Below are 12,341 nucleotides of genomic sequence, written 5' to 3'. Positions count from 1 at the left end.
TAGAATTATGGGGTTATAAAATGTCACAGAAAATGGACCTCTCCTAGAAGGTTTACCCCACCCCAACCCAGAGAAGTTGCTACCTTTTCCCAAATTGGTTACTGAAATCTTTAGCATCCTTATACAGCCATAACCCTTCTCTGCTTCTCTTAGGCCATGTAACTGGAGAGGAGCCCAGCTGCTCATTACATAATTGTCTGATACCAAACACAGCCATTTCTGAATGTACACACATTTATCTTGATTTTTATTTCAAAAAGGCCTACATGGAGTAGGGAGACAGAATATAAGGTAAAACAGTTTTTTGAACATTTTGTATAGTTTATAAACAGTATTGAGACGTGCCAGTTCATTTTGAGAACATGAAGGGAGTTGAACTATTGACTTTAGTAAATACACAGCTTAAGACAGATAAATCGGTTTAACCAAATAAGAGACGTCGGGGCATGGGGGAGGAAGCACCTGGAATAATTCATGCTGGTGCAGGCATTTATGGGCTTGTCAAAGTGATAGCGATTACTGGCAGTGACAACATAAGAAAGTTCTTTCAAACTCATATTTAGAAGCTACTAAAGGGTTTTTTTTTTTTTTTTAATGTCTCATTTCTAAGGTGTTTTCCTAAATTCGTTCTGATTCAAAATGTATCATCTTTGAATGAATCCCCAGGAGGGAAAAAAAATTTCTGAAAAGGAAAATAACTGTCTGTACACTGAAAAATTAGCCATACTCCTTTACAATTGCCTTGTACATAGAAATCCGTTTTCCAAACGCTATAAATTGTGCCACTTAAGAGTAGAAGCTGATGACTGTGGCAGTGGCCCTTGAGGTGGTCTGAAGAAGACCCAGCTGGAGCAGTTACTTTGTAGGTAGCAAGGAAATAGTAGGAAAATGGAAAACTGACCCCTCAAGTTGCTATCACTCCCCTTCCCATTTTCTATGTTGATAGTGGTTTGGTTTTTGACAGAGAAAGTAGAAATGTCCTCAAATGTAAAGTCCTCACTGCACACAGGCCAGTATGGCTCCTTAGTTGGGGCCAACTTGGCTAGAAGAGACAGTAGACACTTCGGTTTTCTGGGAGCTAGACAGCTCAGACTCATCTGTCATGGGTTTTCCACACACCATCTCCATGATGCAAGCTCGGAACTAGAGGGAAAGAGCACAGATAGTCTCCTTGGCAGACCAGTACAGAGGAGGTAACATCAGGAAGCATGCGAGAAAAAAGATCTTTGTATCCCCATAGCCTTATACATGGGATCTCCTCGAGCAGTATTGATATGTCTTCTCAATCCTGAGAGCTGGCTAGTCCAGGCTAACTCTACTCACTTCTCCTGGATCTACAATAATAATCTCTACACGTTCTGGCTAACCCTGAGGCCTCACTGTTGGGAAACCTCACAAAGCACCCCGACCCAGGAAAGTGAAGTGAAAGTGAAAGTCGCTCAGTTGTGTCTGACCCTTTGCAACCCCATGGACTATACAGGCCATGAAATTCTCCAGGCCAGAATTACTGGAGTGGGTAGCCTTTCCCTTCTCCAGGGGATCTTCCCAACCCAGGGATTGAACCCAGGTCTCCCGCATTGCAGGCAGATTCTTTACCAGCTGAGCCACAAGAAGCCCAGGAATACTGGAGTGGGTAGCCAGGAGAGCACTGTCAAAAGTGACCCCACTGTACCCCCACCCACCCACCATTACTAGAAAGTGCTCCCAACTAGGAAAGGACTGCCAGTTCTGTTAATACTCAGGAGCTTCATTAGTTTTTAATCCACTTCTGGAACTGAGGAAACAAAATAATTCTCAAAGCAGAGTGTTTGGCTCTATAAGACAGGAACCCTCCTTGATTTGTCTGAGTTTGGGTTATTAGCTTCAATTCAGGATTTGGGGTAGGCAGAGCAACTAAACCCACGTGCCACAACCACTGAAGCCCGAGCCTAGAACCCGTGCTCCACAACAAGAGAATTGACCGCAGTGAGAAGCCCCCTGCTCACCACGACTAGAGAAAGCCTGTGGGCAGCAACAAAGACCCAGCACAGCCCCAGATTTGTTTAAAAAGAGAACAACTTTACCTGCTTATTCATGAAGCAGTAGATGATGGGATTGTAGACACAAGCACTCTTGGAGAAGAAGGCAGGAATGGTGACAAGCCGTAAGTCCACCCCATGGTTACGGTTGTTGACTATATACATGGCCAGGGCAGCGTAGGGTGTGTAACAGAGACAAAAGGATCCCACCATGACCACCACCATGTGGCTCACCTCCCGCTCAGCCTTCTGGGTCGAAGCTGACTCCTGCTGCTGAGCCGCAACCTGGAAAGAGCGCAGAAAACATCACGCCTTCTGCTCCCTGGCCCTGAACCCCCAAGTCTCTGGACGTTTTTCAACAAGGGGGCCATCTGCTCTAATTGTCTCTCTGCCGTCCCATCTTCTGACCTAGTTCCTCTGTTCCCCTTTCATTGAGGAAGGCAAGATGGAGCCAGCTCTCTTTCCAGTCCGTGATACTGGATGGAATCACAGGCATCTCTCGATACATCTGAGCTGGGATGACTCCACCTCACTCTTCATCTCCTCATCTCCCTGTCCCTGCTTCCTGCACTGCTTTTTGATACCCCTCACCCTGGCTGTGGACATTTCCGGGTGTTTTGTGTTCTAGAGCACATACCCACTCTTCCCTCTCATCTAGAGCCCTGTGACCCCTCCTCCCTGACCCTCACAAAAGCCACTCACAGCTCTGAGGGCCCCCAGCAGCTGAGAGTAGGAGAAGCAGATGAGGGAGAGAGGCACAATGTAGCAGAAGATGAAGAGGAACCAGGTATAGTACTCGCTGTAATATTTGGTGCCCACGGTGTACCAGTCGGGACCACAGGAACACTGCAGGCCCTCAGGGACGAATCTGCAAGGGACCAAGCACTTGTTCACCGTGAGGCTCACAGCAAGAATTGGTAGAGTGGGAGCTGAGATTCCTGGGCTGTGTTCTCTGCTTAGAACCCAGAGTTATGTCAGGCAGAGGGTACTTTCTGTCCTCACTAGCCAACCTTTAGCAATTCCAACCACAGAGTAAACCTTAGCACTTGTCTCCCACAGCCCTTTCCCTTCTCTATTCCTCCAGCTCTTTAAAAATTAGAGGTCAATGACCATACCCCACTCTTCCCACCCTGAGAACCTGAGCTTCTAGCTAAGTCAGCATAACTGCCCTGCACTCTCACCGGCTCCAGCCAAAGAAGGGTGGGATGGAGACACCAATACCGATGGTCCAGGTGGCCACGACCACCATCAGGGCATGCTTGGAGCTGAAGCGGAAGTTGCCAAAGGGTTTACAGATGATGATGTAGCGCTCAAAGGCCAAGAAGGCCAGTGACCAGCCTGTCACCAGACCTGTGATGAAATGGGCGGATAATGGGGTAAACAACTCCACTCATCCTGGCAGGCAGAGTGGAATACAGGTGGTGTGGAGAAAGCACAGAGAGGAAGGGTTGGACTGGAGAGTGAAATAGAGTTTGGGACTTGCTCAGACCTCTGGGTGGCTCTCTACCTCAGCATTCAAAAGAACACCAAACTTCTACCCGCCCCGGACTCCTCTTTAGGGGTCCACTCTAACCCAACAGACTGGCCCCTGGCTCCCATCCTGAAGCAGGATCCTTCCCATCTCTCCAGCTCCCTTCACCTGCAGTACCTGCTGTACAGCCCAGGAAGGCCTCCAGGGCACAGACATGGCGGCCGAAGACGAAGTACCCATAACAACTGGTGATGAAGACGATGAAGACAGAGAAGATGCAGTAGATGAAGCCCCCCAGAGACACGTTGACCAGAATATAGTTGAGCGGCTGCCGCAACTTTCTGTAGCGCAGTGTGGCCACCAGCACCGTGGCATTGAGTGGCGTCCCTACAAAGAAGACAAAACCCATGAAGACTGCCTGGAGGTGGAAGGCCCAGACAGGCGCGAGGTGGTACTGAGGTCCATCCCACGGCCCCACCAAGGAGATGTTCTTGAACAGAAGAAACTCCTCCTCCTCTGACATCTTGCTCATGGGATGTCCCCCACCCCCTCTGATTCCTCTTATAGATCATCCTCCCCCATCACTTCTCCCCCACCTGCCAAAGACCCTCTCCTCCAAAGCCACTTTGGGGCTCCCTGAAAGATCAGTACTGATCCTAAGCCTCCTAAGGACAAAGTTTGAGATTAGAGACCCCAAACCCCCACCTAAACCTTTTGTGGCCCCAAAGCCGATTGTGTGTTCTTCAGAGGATAAAAGATTGGGCTCACAGAATCCAGATATGCGATGCTGCAGGCTGGAATAAATAAGGGTGGACTCAGTAGGGAGATGCTGACCCATATTTAATGAAGACCCTTCCACCACTCTTTTTCCCTTTGAGTGGAACTGTTGAAGGCAAGCCTCTTCGTTTCGCTTCAGGCACCACTACATCCATGTAGGTGTTTACACACCATCTGCCCCATTGTGGTAGGTGCCCCCTAAGTCTCCCTCTCCAGGGGTCTTGGGCTCAGCCAGCCTCAGGCTGCAGGAAAGGGCAAGGGATAGAGAGAGTTCTTGAACAGCCTTCATGGAACAGTCCAGGGGCAACTCGACAATGCCTAGAGGTCTAAGGCATCCCAGGCTGCCAGTTTCTTCATGGCGAGTCTCCCCAGAGATGGAATCTTTCCTGCTCAGAACTCCCCCAGCCAGGTCCAGGTTGGTGTGCTGTGGTCCCTCTCACACCACGTTCACACCTGCCCCTGCCGTTAACTCAGGAGTGCCTCAGCGGCCAGACTTCCTCCTGTCTGCCCATCCCAGACCTGCCCAGCTCTTAGCCTGATTTTCTGAGAAGCCCACCCCAGTGACCCCAGCTCCATTCTAAACTCTGCGTGGGGACGTCCCTGGTGGTCCAGTGGTTGAGACTCCACACTTCCGCTGCAGGGGGCACCCACGGGTTTGATCCCTGGTTGGGAAACTAAGATCCTGCATGCCACATGGAGTGGCCAAAATAAATAAAATACTTAAAGCTCTGCTTGCACTTATACTCAACACTACACTTCAGCCTTTATGAGTGTATCTTCTTCCAAACCTCAGTAGACTATAGATATATAGATAAGTTAAAAGTGAAAGGATGGTCCGGTAATGGCGGTCATTTGGATCAGATGAATCCCATCAGAGATAAAAGTTATAAACTCTGGACAAAATATGAAAAAAAAAAACTATTTGAAAGCACTATAAAGTATCCTCAAAACAGGCAGAAAATAAAGGGGACTCAACCCTTGAATGAAAGGAACCACCTACCATCTACATGCAAATGGATTTTCCCTAAGGACAACCCCCATCTAAAGGGCAATGACCAGCTAGGACTCCTCAAGCAAAGTCCAGCCTTTATTGACTTGGAGAGTCACAAGACAGAGCCTGGGACTCCAGAGCAGCTGGAAATTGAAGGTGGGTTTCTGAGAATGAAGGAAGCCATGAAAGGAGAAGCCTTCAAATCTGCATATAAACTCCCCTCAGATCCTAAGACGACTGCTGAGCTATGCTGGAGGAATCTGAGGAGCCTAGCAAAAGGCAAGAGCTGGAGGTCTGAAAGCTCAGCAGAGATATGGGCTGCTACCTACTGCAGGAGACAAAGCGTTTATGTTTGATTCCTTCCAAGTTAGACAAGTTAAGCAAGGACTTCAGCTTCTCCAGTTGAAACTCCCAGAAAACCACACTTTAGGACAAAAATCTGTCCCTTGAATCCTGAACTAGAAATACTAGATGGAGACATGTCAGCCATTTCTGAAAGGCTGACATTTCCAGGCACACAGGGACACGTGTGCATGAGCACACACACACGCTGCACACAGACACTCACCCACAGGTAGGATTCCTCGCAGAGGTTCCTGGTGAAAGCCAGCTAACTGTCCAGGAATTGCAAGGCCAGTTGGTCCCCACTAGATTGCCTGAGTTGGCATATTCTGTGCCCTGGGCCCTTAAGACCAGGGCCAGAGGCCCCCCTGAAGGCAGTGTTCTAAGTGCCCATCCCTGGGCAGGGCACGCAGCGATGTGTCAGCCTGCGCTGAGTGGACTTAGTCCACCTCAGCTGTCAGCAGGGCTCTGCTGAGGTACCCACCTCTGCAATTGGTTCTGACAGGAGCCCGTGAGGGCAGCCCCTGGGCTTGGGCTGTCAGTCCAACCGTTATGGGTAAGAGAGGCCTCTTACTCCCACTCCTCAGGCCAAGTGGCTGCATCTTTAGCCTCTCCCTCTATTGTCCTGACAACTTCCCAGACAGTGTCTTCCTCTCTATTCCACCCCACATCAGAAGAAGGGGCAATGGGCCCAGCTGAGGACAATGCAGCCACAGTTAAAAGGAGGCAGATGCCCCTGTGGGGCTCAGGCCAACCGAGCCTTGCTCAAGCATAGAGTCTCACTGGCAAGGGATAAAAAATTTCCAGTCATTGAAGCCATGGAGTAGGAGGAGGGGAGATTTTAAGGAGAGGACAACTGGTAGAGGAGAAGGGTAATGATATAAAAACTGGAGACATTTTAGGTATGGTGGACCCTCTGCTTCTGCAAGGGTCAACCAAAATATTTAAAAATTCCAGAAAATTCCAAATACCAAAACTTAAAATTGCCTTATGCAGGCAACTATTCACATAGCATTCACATTGTATTTATAACTATTTACAAGGTATTATAAGTATTAGGTATTGTCAGTAGTCTAGAGATAATTTCAAGTATCCAAGAGAATGTGTGAGATTATATGCAAGCACTAAGCTATTTTATATAAGGGACTTGAACATCAGAGGATTTGGGTGTCTGCAGGGGGTCCTTACCAATCCCCCTGTGTATTTAAAGGGCAACTGTATATTTAATATATAATACTGTGCCCTTTTCAGATTTAGAGTTATTAATTTAGGAACATGACAATACACTGAGGCTTTACAGAATATCGCATCAGGTGCATTTAGACCAGGGTTTTCTCAGCCTCAGCACTACCGCCGCACTGGATGATCTGGGGGGATCGGGATGGAGGGTGGTTGTCTTGGGCAATGGAAGATGTTTAACAGCATCCCTGGCCTCTGGATGATGAGAGCACCACTGTCACCCCCGTGATAATAACCAGTCATGTCTGCAGACACAAATGGCCCCCCGAGAGGCAAAATTGCCCCCTGCTCCTCTCCCCTCCAATTGAGAACCGGTGATTTCAAGTTGAACTTATAAATGCCCAGAATCAAATGGAAAAGAATTAAGAGAAGTTATGTTTTTCTAGGACTTCTAATTATCCAGAGAAAAAAAAAGAAAGAAAGCCCTAGTGAAAGAGGAGATTTTCTGATTTGTTTCGGGTTTTTATCCCCCTATTGTCCTTAGTAGTGTATTCATATATACTCCCACCTTTTCCAGAGATAGTTTAAGGAAGGCTTACAGAACTATATAGGGTAAATGAGAAATTATTAATCAAATGTGAAAGCAAAAAAAAAAAAAAAGAGAGAGAGAGAGAAACAACAGAAGCAAGTTCAGGGGCGAGAGTGAAATACAGCTACTCCGGGAGCTCGCTATTGATGGACCACATGTTCGTGCTTCCCCAGGGGCCCCATTTACAAAATTCAATGTCCAGAAAGCAAACACAAACTAACCATTCTTCGGATTATGAGAGGCAAAGAGGGGGGTTCACAGAGGAGACATCGGTGTGATAAAATAAACAAGGTCCTTAACAACATTCCTGAGTAGCACAACCACCAGCTTCACTGGCCCGGGTCTGCTGCTGACTAGCACCTTCAGTATAGGCTCCACACAAGGCATGATTCAGAACAGGATATAAACCAGAACCGTTCCCCAGGGGGCCAAATACCAGCTCTGCCAGGCTGCTCTGATCCACAAGACATTTCAGCTCTCTGGAGGCTTGAATCATTGCTTCTCTCCACTTAGTGTTTTATCATTTAATTCCTGTTTCGAGTGGATTGTATATGCCCGGGGCTCAAAATTCAAAAAGTACAAAAGAATATACAGTGAACATACATTTCTTTCCCACGCAGGCTCCCAATTGCCCTCTCCAGAAGCAACCAGCGTTTGCTTTTTGCTGTGTTTTTCCTGCATAGGAGGTGACAACGAGCTTGAAATGATGTGTTGTGACAACGTTGTCTGTTAAATACTGACCGGTCACTCTCCAAAGAAGTGGTGAGATAAGGGAAAGGTTCACACATGCTCTTTTGGAAAATGAGAAATCATCCAAGGTTTACTTGAACAAATGCCATCCTCATATCTGGGAGGAAAGGACAGAAACCACCCCCATCCCCTATCCCCACCCCGAGGCAGAGTCATGACTCTCCCTAGAGAATTTCATCTGCTGGCCTTGAAATGCAGAGACAAATGAGTCACCGAGGGCCTGAACTCCTACTGCTTAGAGCCAGGCCATAGTCACTTTGGAAATCAACGCACGGTAGATGCCAACGGATTGCCACCAGGAAAGCGATCCTCTCCCTGACCCCACCATCTTGGAGGCATTTGGAAGTGTGTGGGTGGGGAAAGGATGTCTTATGGTTCTTGGCAAAGAAGCTAAAACTGCTAAAACACATTTCATGCTCAGTCGTGTTTGACTCTGTGTGACACTATAGACTGTAGCCTGCCAGGCTCCTCTGTCCATGGGATTTCCCAGGCAAGAATTCTAGAGTGGGTTGCCATTCCCATTCTTCAGGGGATGAGAATACCTTCCTGATCCAGATATTGAACCCAGATCCCCCACATTGTGGGCAGATTCTATACCATCTGAGAGCCACCAGGGAAGCCTCAAGAATACTGGAGTGGATAGCTATTCAAGAATACTAGAGTGGGTAGCTGCTATTTCAAATCCTGAAAGATGATGCTGTGAAAGTGCTACACTCAATATGCCAGCAAATTTGGAAAACTCAGCAGTGGCCGCAGGACTGGAAAAGGTCAGTTTTTATTCCAATCCCAAAGAAAGGCAATGCCAAAGAGTGCTCAAACTACCGCACAATTGCACTCATCTCACACGCTAGTAAAGTAATGCTCAAAATTCTCCACGCCAGGCTTCAGCAATATGTGAACCGTGAACTTCCTGATGTTCAAGCTGGTTTTAGAAAAGGCAGAGGAACCAGAGATCAAATTGCCAACATCTGCTGGATCATGGAAAAAGCAAGAGAGTTCCAGAAAAGCATCTATTTCTGCTTTATTGAGTATGCCAAAGCCTTTGACTGTGTGGATCACAATAAACTGTGGAAAATTCTGAAAGAGATGGAAATACCAGACCACCTGATCTGCCTCTTGAGAAATCTGTGTGCAGGTCAGGAAGCAACAGTTAGAACTGGACATGAAACAACAGACTGGTTCCAAATAGGAAAAGGAGTTCGTCAAGGCTGTATATTGTCACCCTGCTTATTTAACTTATATGCAGAGTACATCATGAGAAACGCTGGACTGGAAGAGTGTCTTATGGCTCTGGGCAAAGAAGGGTTTACTGGTATTGACTAGGCAGGACACTGCTCAAGACCGCCCACACTGAGAAGGATCTGGCCTCAAATTCCATCACCTCCCCCAGAGAGAAGCCCGGGCTGGGACCCAACCCCAGTCTCAGCCCTGAAACATTCTCCACAAAGTCCCCCTGGAGCCCTTACTAGGAGCCACCTCACTCCCTGGCACACCCAGCGAGAGAAACAATTAGGGAATGCATACTGAGGTAATGGAATGACGCGTTGAGTGGCTTTTATTTATAAGCCAATTTGAAGCTGGGGAACAATTACCCAAAAAAGTCCCTTTGGTTTGAGAATAAATGAGCTGTTGATTTTCTCTCTGGCCATGACTAGTTAGCTGAGTCAGTCATCTGGTCCAGACACTCCTGGATGGAGATAATAAAACTTGATCCCCTGAGTACAAAGGAATGTTGGCCAATCTGTTCTCTAAAGTGAGAACCATTCTTCCTCCTATCCAAGAGAAGAGGGTGGTTTATTAGGAAGCCTATTTTTACGTGGACGGTGGAGAGGGTTTCTTCAGGCTTATGGTTTTTACCTCGATCCAAGTGAGTATCTGTTGCCCCTGGTGGGTTTTTTTGTGTACACCCCTGACTTTCTTTCTTCATTCTTGCACTCATTTATTCCACAGTCATTTGCTGAGAGATCTCTGCAGCAGCAACTGTGCTGTGAGGGTGAGATGAGATTAATCTGATAGAGTGCTTACCAAAGGCCAGGCACACAGAAGTGCTTGGGAGTCATTTGTTTTGTCAGCAGTATTGCCAAGTGCCAGATGCCAGCCTAGATCCAGAGATCAATAAGATAGATCTCTGTCCCCCCAGAAGCTCCCAGCCTCCTAGGGGGCAGCCCCACCCCTGGAAGCAAGCAAGCGTCCTGGGATGTGATGGGTGTGGTGCCGTGCCGGAGCCTCCTGGGTCTCCTACAAGGCCCCAGTTTCTAGAGGGGTGACCTCCTCCCTCTCTCTCATTTGGGGAACCCCATCTTGAAGAACCCCACCCTGGCCACCCTTAGCTGATTGGCCAGCTCGTCCCTGCAGCCTCCCTGGATGGGATGAACAGGGCAGGCCAGGGTGAGGGAGGAAATGTGTGTATTTACAGAATGTATTCCCATTTTTGGTTTTCTAGAAAGTCTGGGTAGCATGTGTACTGTGTTTAAAACAGGCTTTGGATTCAGATAAATGTGATCCTTGTAAGCTGAGTTTTGCCAAGTTTCATTTTCTTACAGTGGGGTGACAGCTATCTCACAAGGCTGCCATGAAGTTAAGAAAGAGCTGTAAAGCACAGATCACACCGCTCACCCTACCGTAAGCATTAAGTGGCGGCTCTCCTAGCGTGTATTTTTTTCCCTGCTCTCAGATTACATCATTATAACTCCTTTCCTTTTCCAGCACTTTACAGTTTGCAGCATACTTTCTTTCTTTTTTAAGTCTATTGAATTTGTTACAATTATTGTTTCTGTTTTATGTTTTGGCTTTTTGGCTACAAGACATGCAGGATCTTAGTTCCCTGACCAGGGATCAAACCCAACCCTCTGCACTGGAAGTGGGAGTCTTAACCCCTGGGCCACCAGGGAAGTCCCTGTAGAGTGCTTTCACTTATGTTTTCTCACCTGATCCTCAAATGACCCTGTGAGACAGGGCAAGTGTTCCTTCCCCAACTGACAGATGAAGAAACTGAGTCATTTAGCAACTATCACCTAATCAAGGGTGATCGAGGACAGGTTTCTCAGTCCCCATCTAGGAGACTGATGAGTTTGGAGGATTTTTTCTGGTGGTCTAATCATGAGATAAGAAAGAAGAATGGTTCATTCTGGGTGCGGGAGACATCAAACTGGCTCCCCTCAGCCCTGGGCTTCTCACAAGGGCAGCTGGGGGAGCCTGGCCCCTTCTCTGCTCTTCCCCAGCAGCAACACATGAACTCCACTTGGCAGCCTGGGGGAGAGCTGGATGGTCACAGGGAAGATGGAACAGTCCCTGCAGTGGGCTGGGGAAGAGCAGAGAGCGCTGAGAGGTGAGGCCTGCTGGAGTGGAGCCGGCCTGGGCTGGGAGCCAACCTGGACGAAGAAACTCTTGCAGGAACCACAGACTGTGGCTGCTGCTGAGATGGCAGAGAAGGCACATCTGGCAAGGGATAACCATCAGTGGCTCGTTGGTCTAGGGGTATGATTCTCGCTTAGGGTGCGAGAGGTCCCGGGTTCAAATCCCGGACGAGCCCTATTTTTCCTGGATTTTTCTTTTTTTCCATTCCCTTTTCCCCACCACACACACAAGTACACACTGCCTGCCTTTTCTAAAGTTAGAAGCAGAGATGATGCAGTGGTGAGTGAATAAAGGACTCAGGACAAGCTGCCAGTCAATTTCCCCACTAGCCATGTCCTGTAGATAGCCCATTATTCCCACTGAGGCTCCAGGTGGGAACCTGAGAAGGTTATAGAGCCAAAATGTTGCCTTGTGTCAGGCAGAAAGCCTCTCAGCCTCAGAGAAAGAGCAGGGAGTCAGGACTGAGGAGTGGGTCTGAGTTGGAGGTCAAGAAAAGGCAAACCCACCATGCAAAATCCAAGCTATGAAATACACTGGCTTCAAAGTCCAAAAGCTAGGATCAAAGTTACAATTTGGAGTCTCAGCTTTCCTCTTGGTAAAATGGGAACAATAATATTCATTTCTCAAAGTTGGGAGGATTAAATCAGAAACTGTATATGAAAGCCCTTTGCAAACTATAATGTACCTTACCGACAGGGATTATTAGGAATACTACTAAAGGTAAAGAGAATCTAGAAAGGAAATTCTGACAACGTGACAGACTGAACTAATGTAGCTCTCCCTTCACCTAGTGTCCCTAAAACACACGCAGAAATATTGCATAAAACAGAATTTAAAAACTAAAGTATGAACAATTGCAAAATTGAC

The 12,341-nt window shown here is 47.6% G+C and overlaps 1 protein-coding gene and 1 non-coding gene across 2 annotated transcripts; one reads left to right on the top strand and one right to left on the bottom strand.

Annotated features, from left to right (window-relative positions):
• Nucleotides 1-58: 58 nt before the first annotated feature.
• OPN1SW (opsin 1 (cone pigments), short-wave-sensitive) lies at nt 59-4,021 on the bottom strand. The gene is made up of 5 exons (XM_010831706.1): nt 3,667-4,021; nt 3,200-3,368; nt 2,721-2,886; nt 2,064-2,303; nt 59-1,143 (listed from the first exon to the last, which is right to left on the bottom strand). The coding sequence occupies exons 1-5, from the start codon at nt 4,019-4,021 to the stop codon at nt 1,024-1,026; spliced, it is 1,050 nt and encodes a 349-aa protein (XP_010830008.1). The 3' UTR covers nt 59-1,023.
• Nucleotides 4,022-11,577: 7,556 nt separating this feature from the next.
• TRNAP-AGG lies at nt 11,578-11,649 on the top strand. Its single transcript has one exon. It is a non-coding gene; the product is annotated as a tRNA-Pro (tRNA).
• The last annotated feature ends 692 nt before the right edge of the window (nt 11,650-12,341 follow it).

This window comes from Bison bison, unplaced genomic scaffold (assembly GCF_000754665.1).
Source record: "Bison bison bison isolate TAMUID 2011002044 unplaced genomic scaffold, Bison_UMD1.0 scf7180017864530, whole genome shotgun sequence".
Lineage (NCBI taxonomy): Eukaryota > Metazoa > Chordata > Mammalia > Artiodactyla > Bovidae > Bison > Bison bison.
This window is presented reverse-complemented; position numbering and strand designations above follow the sequence as displayed.

Excerpts from the sequence above, each read along its gene's own strand:
- OPN1SW (XM_010831706.1), bottom strand. The coding sequence starts at position 4,021 with ATGAGCAAGATGTCAGAGGAGGAGGAGTTTCTTCTGTTCAAGAACATC. Across the intron at positions 3,369-3,666 it reads CTTCCTGGGCTGTACAGCAG|GTCTGGTGACAGGCTGGTCA; the intron begins GTACTGCAGGTG and ends ATTTCATCACAG. Across the intron at positions 2,304-2,720 it reads TGCTGGGGGCCCTCAGAGCT|GTTGCGGCTCAGCAGCAGGA; the intron begins GTGAGTGGCTTT and ends CGCTCTTTCCAG.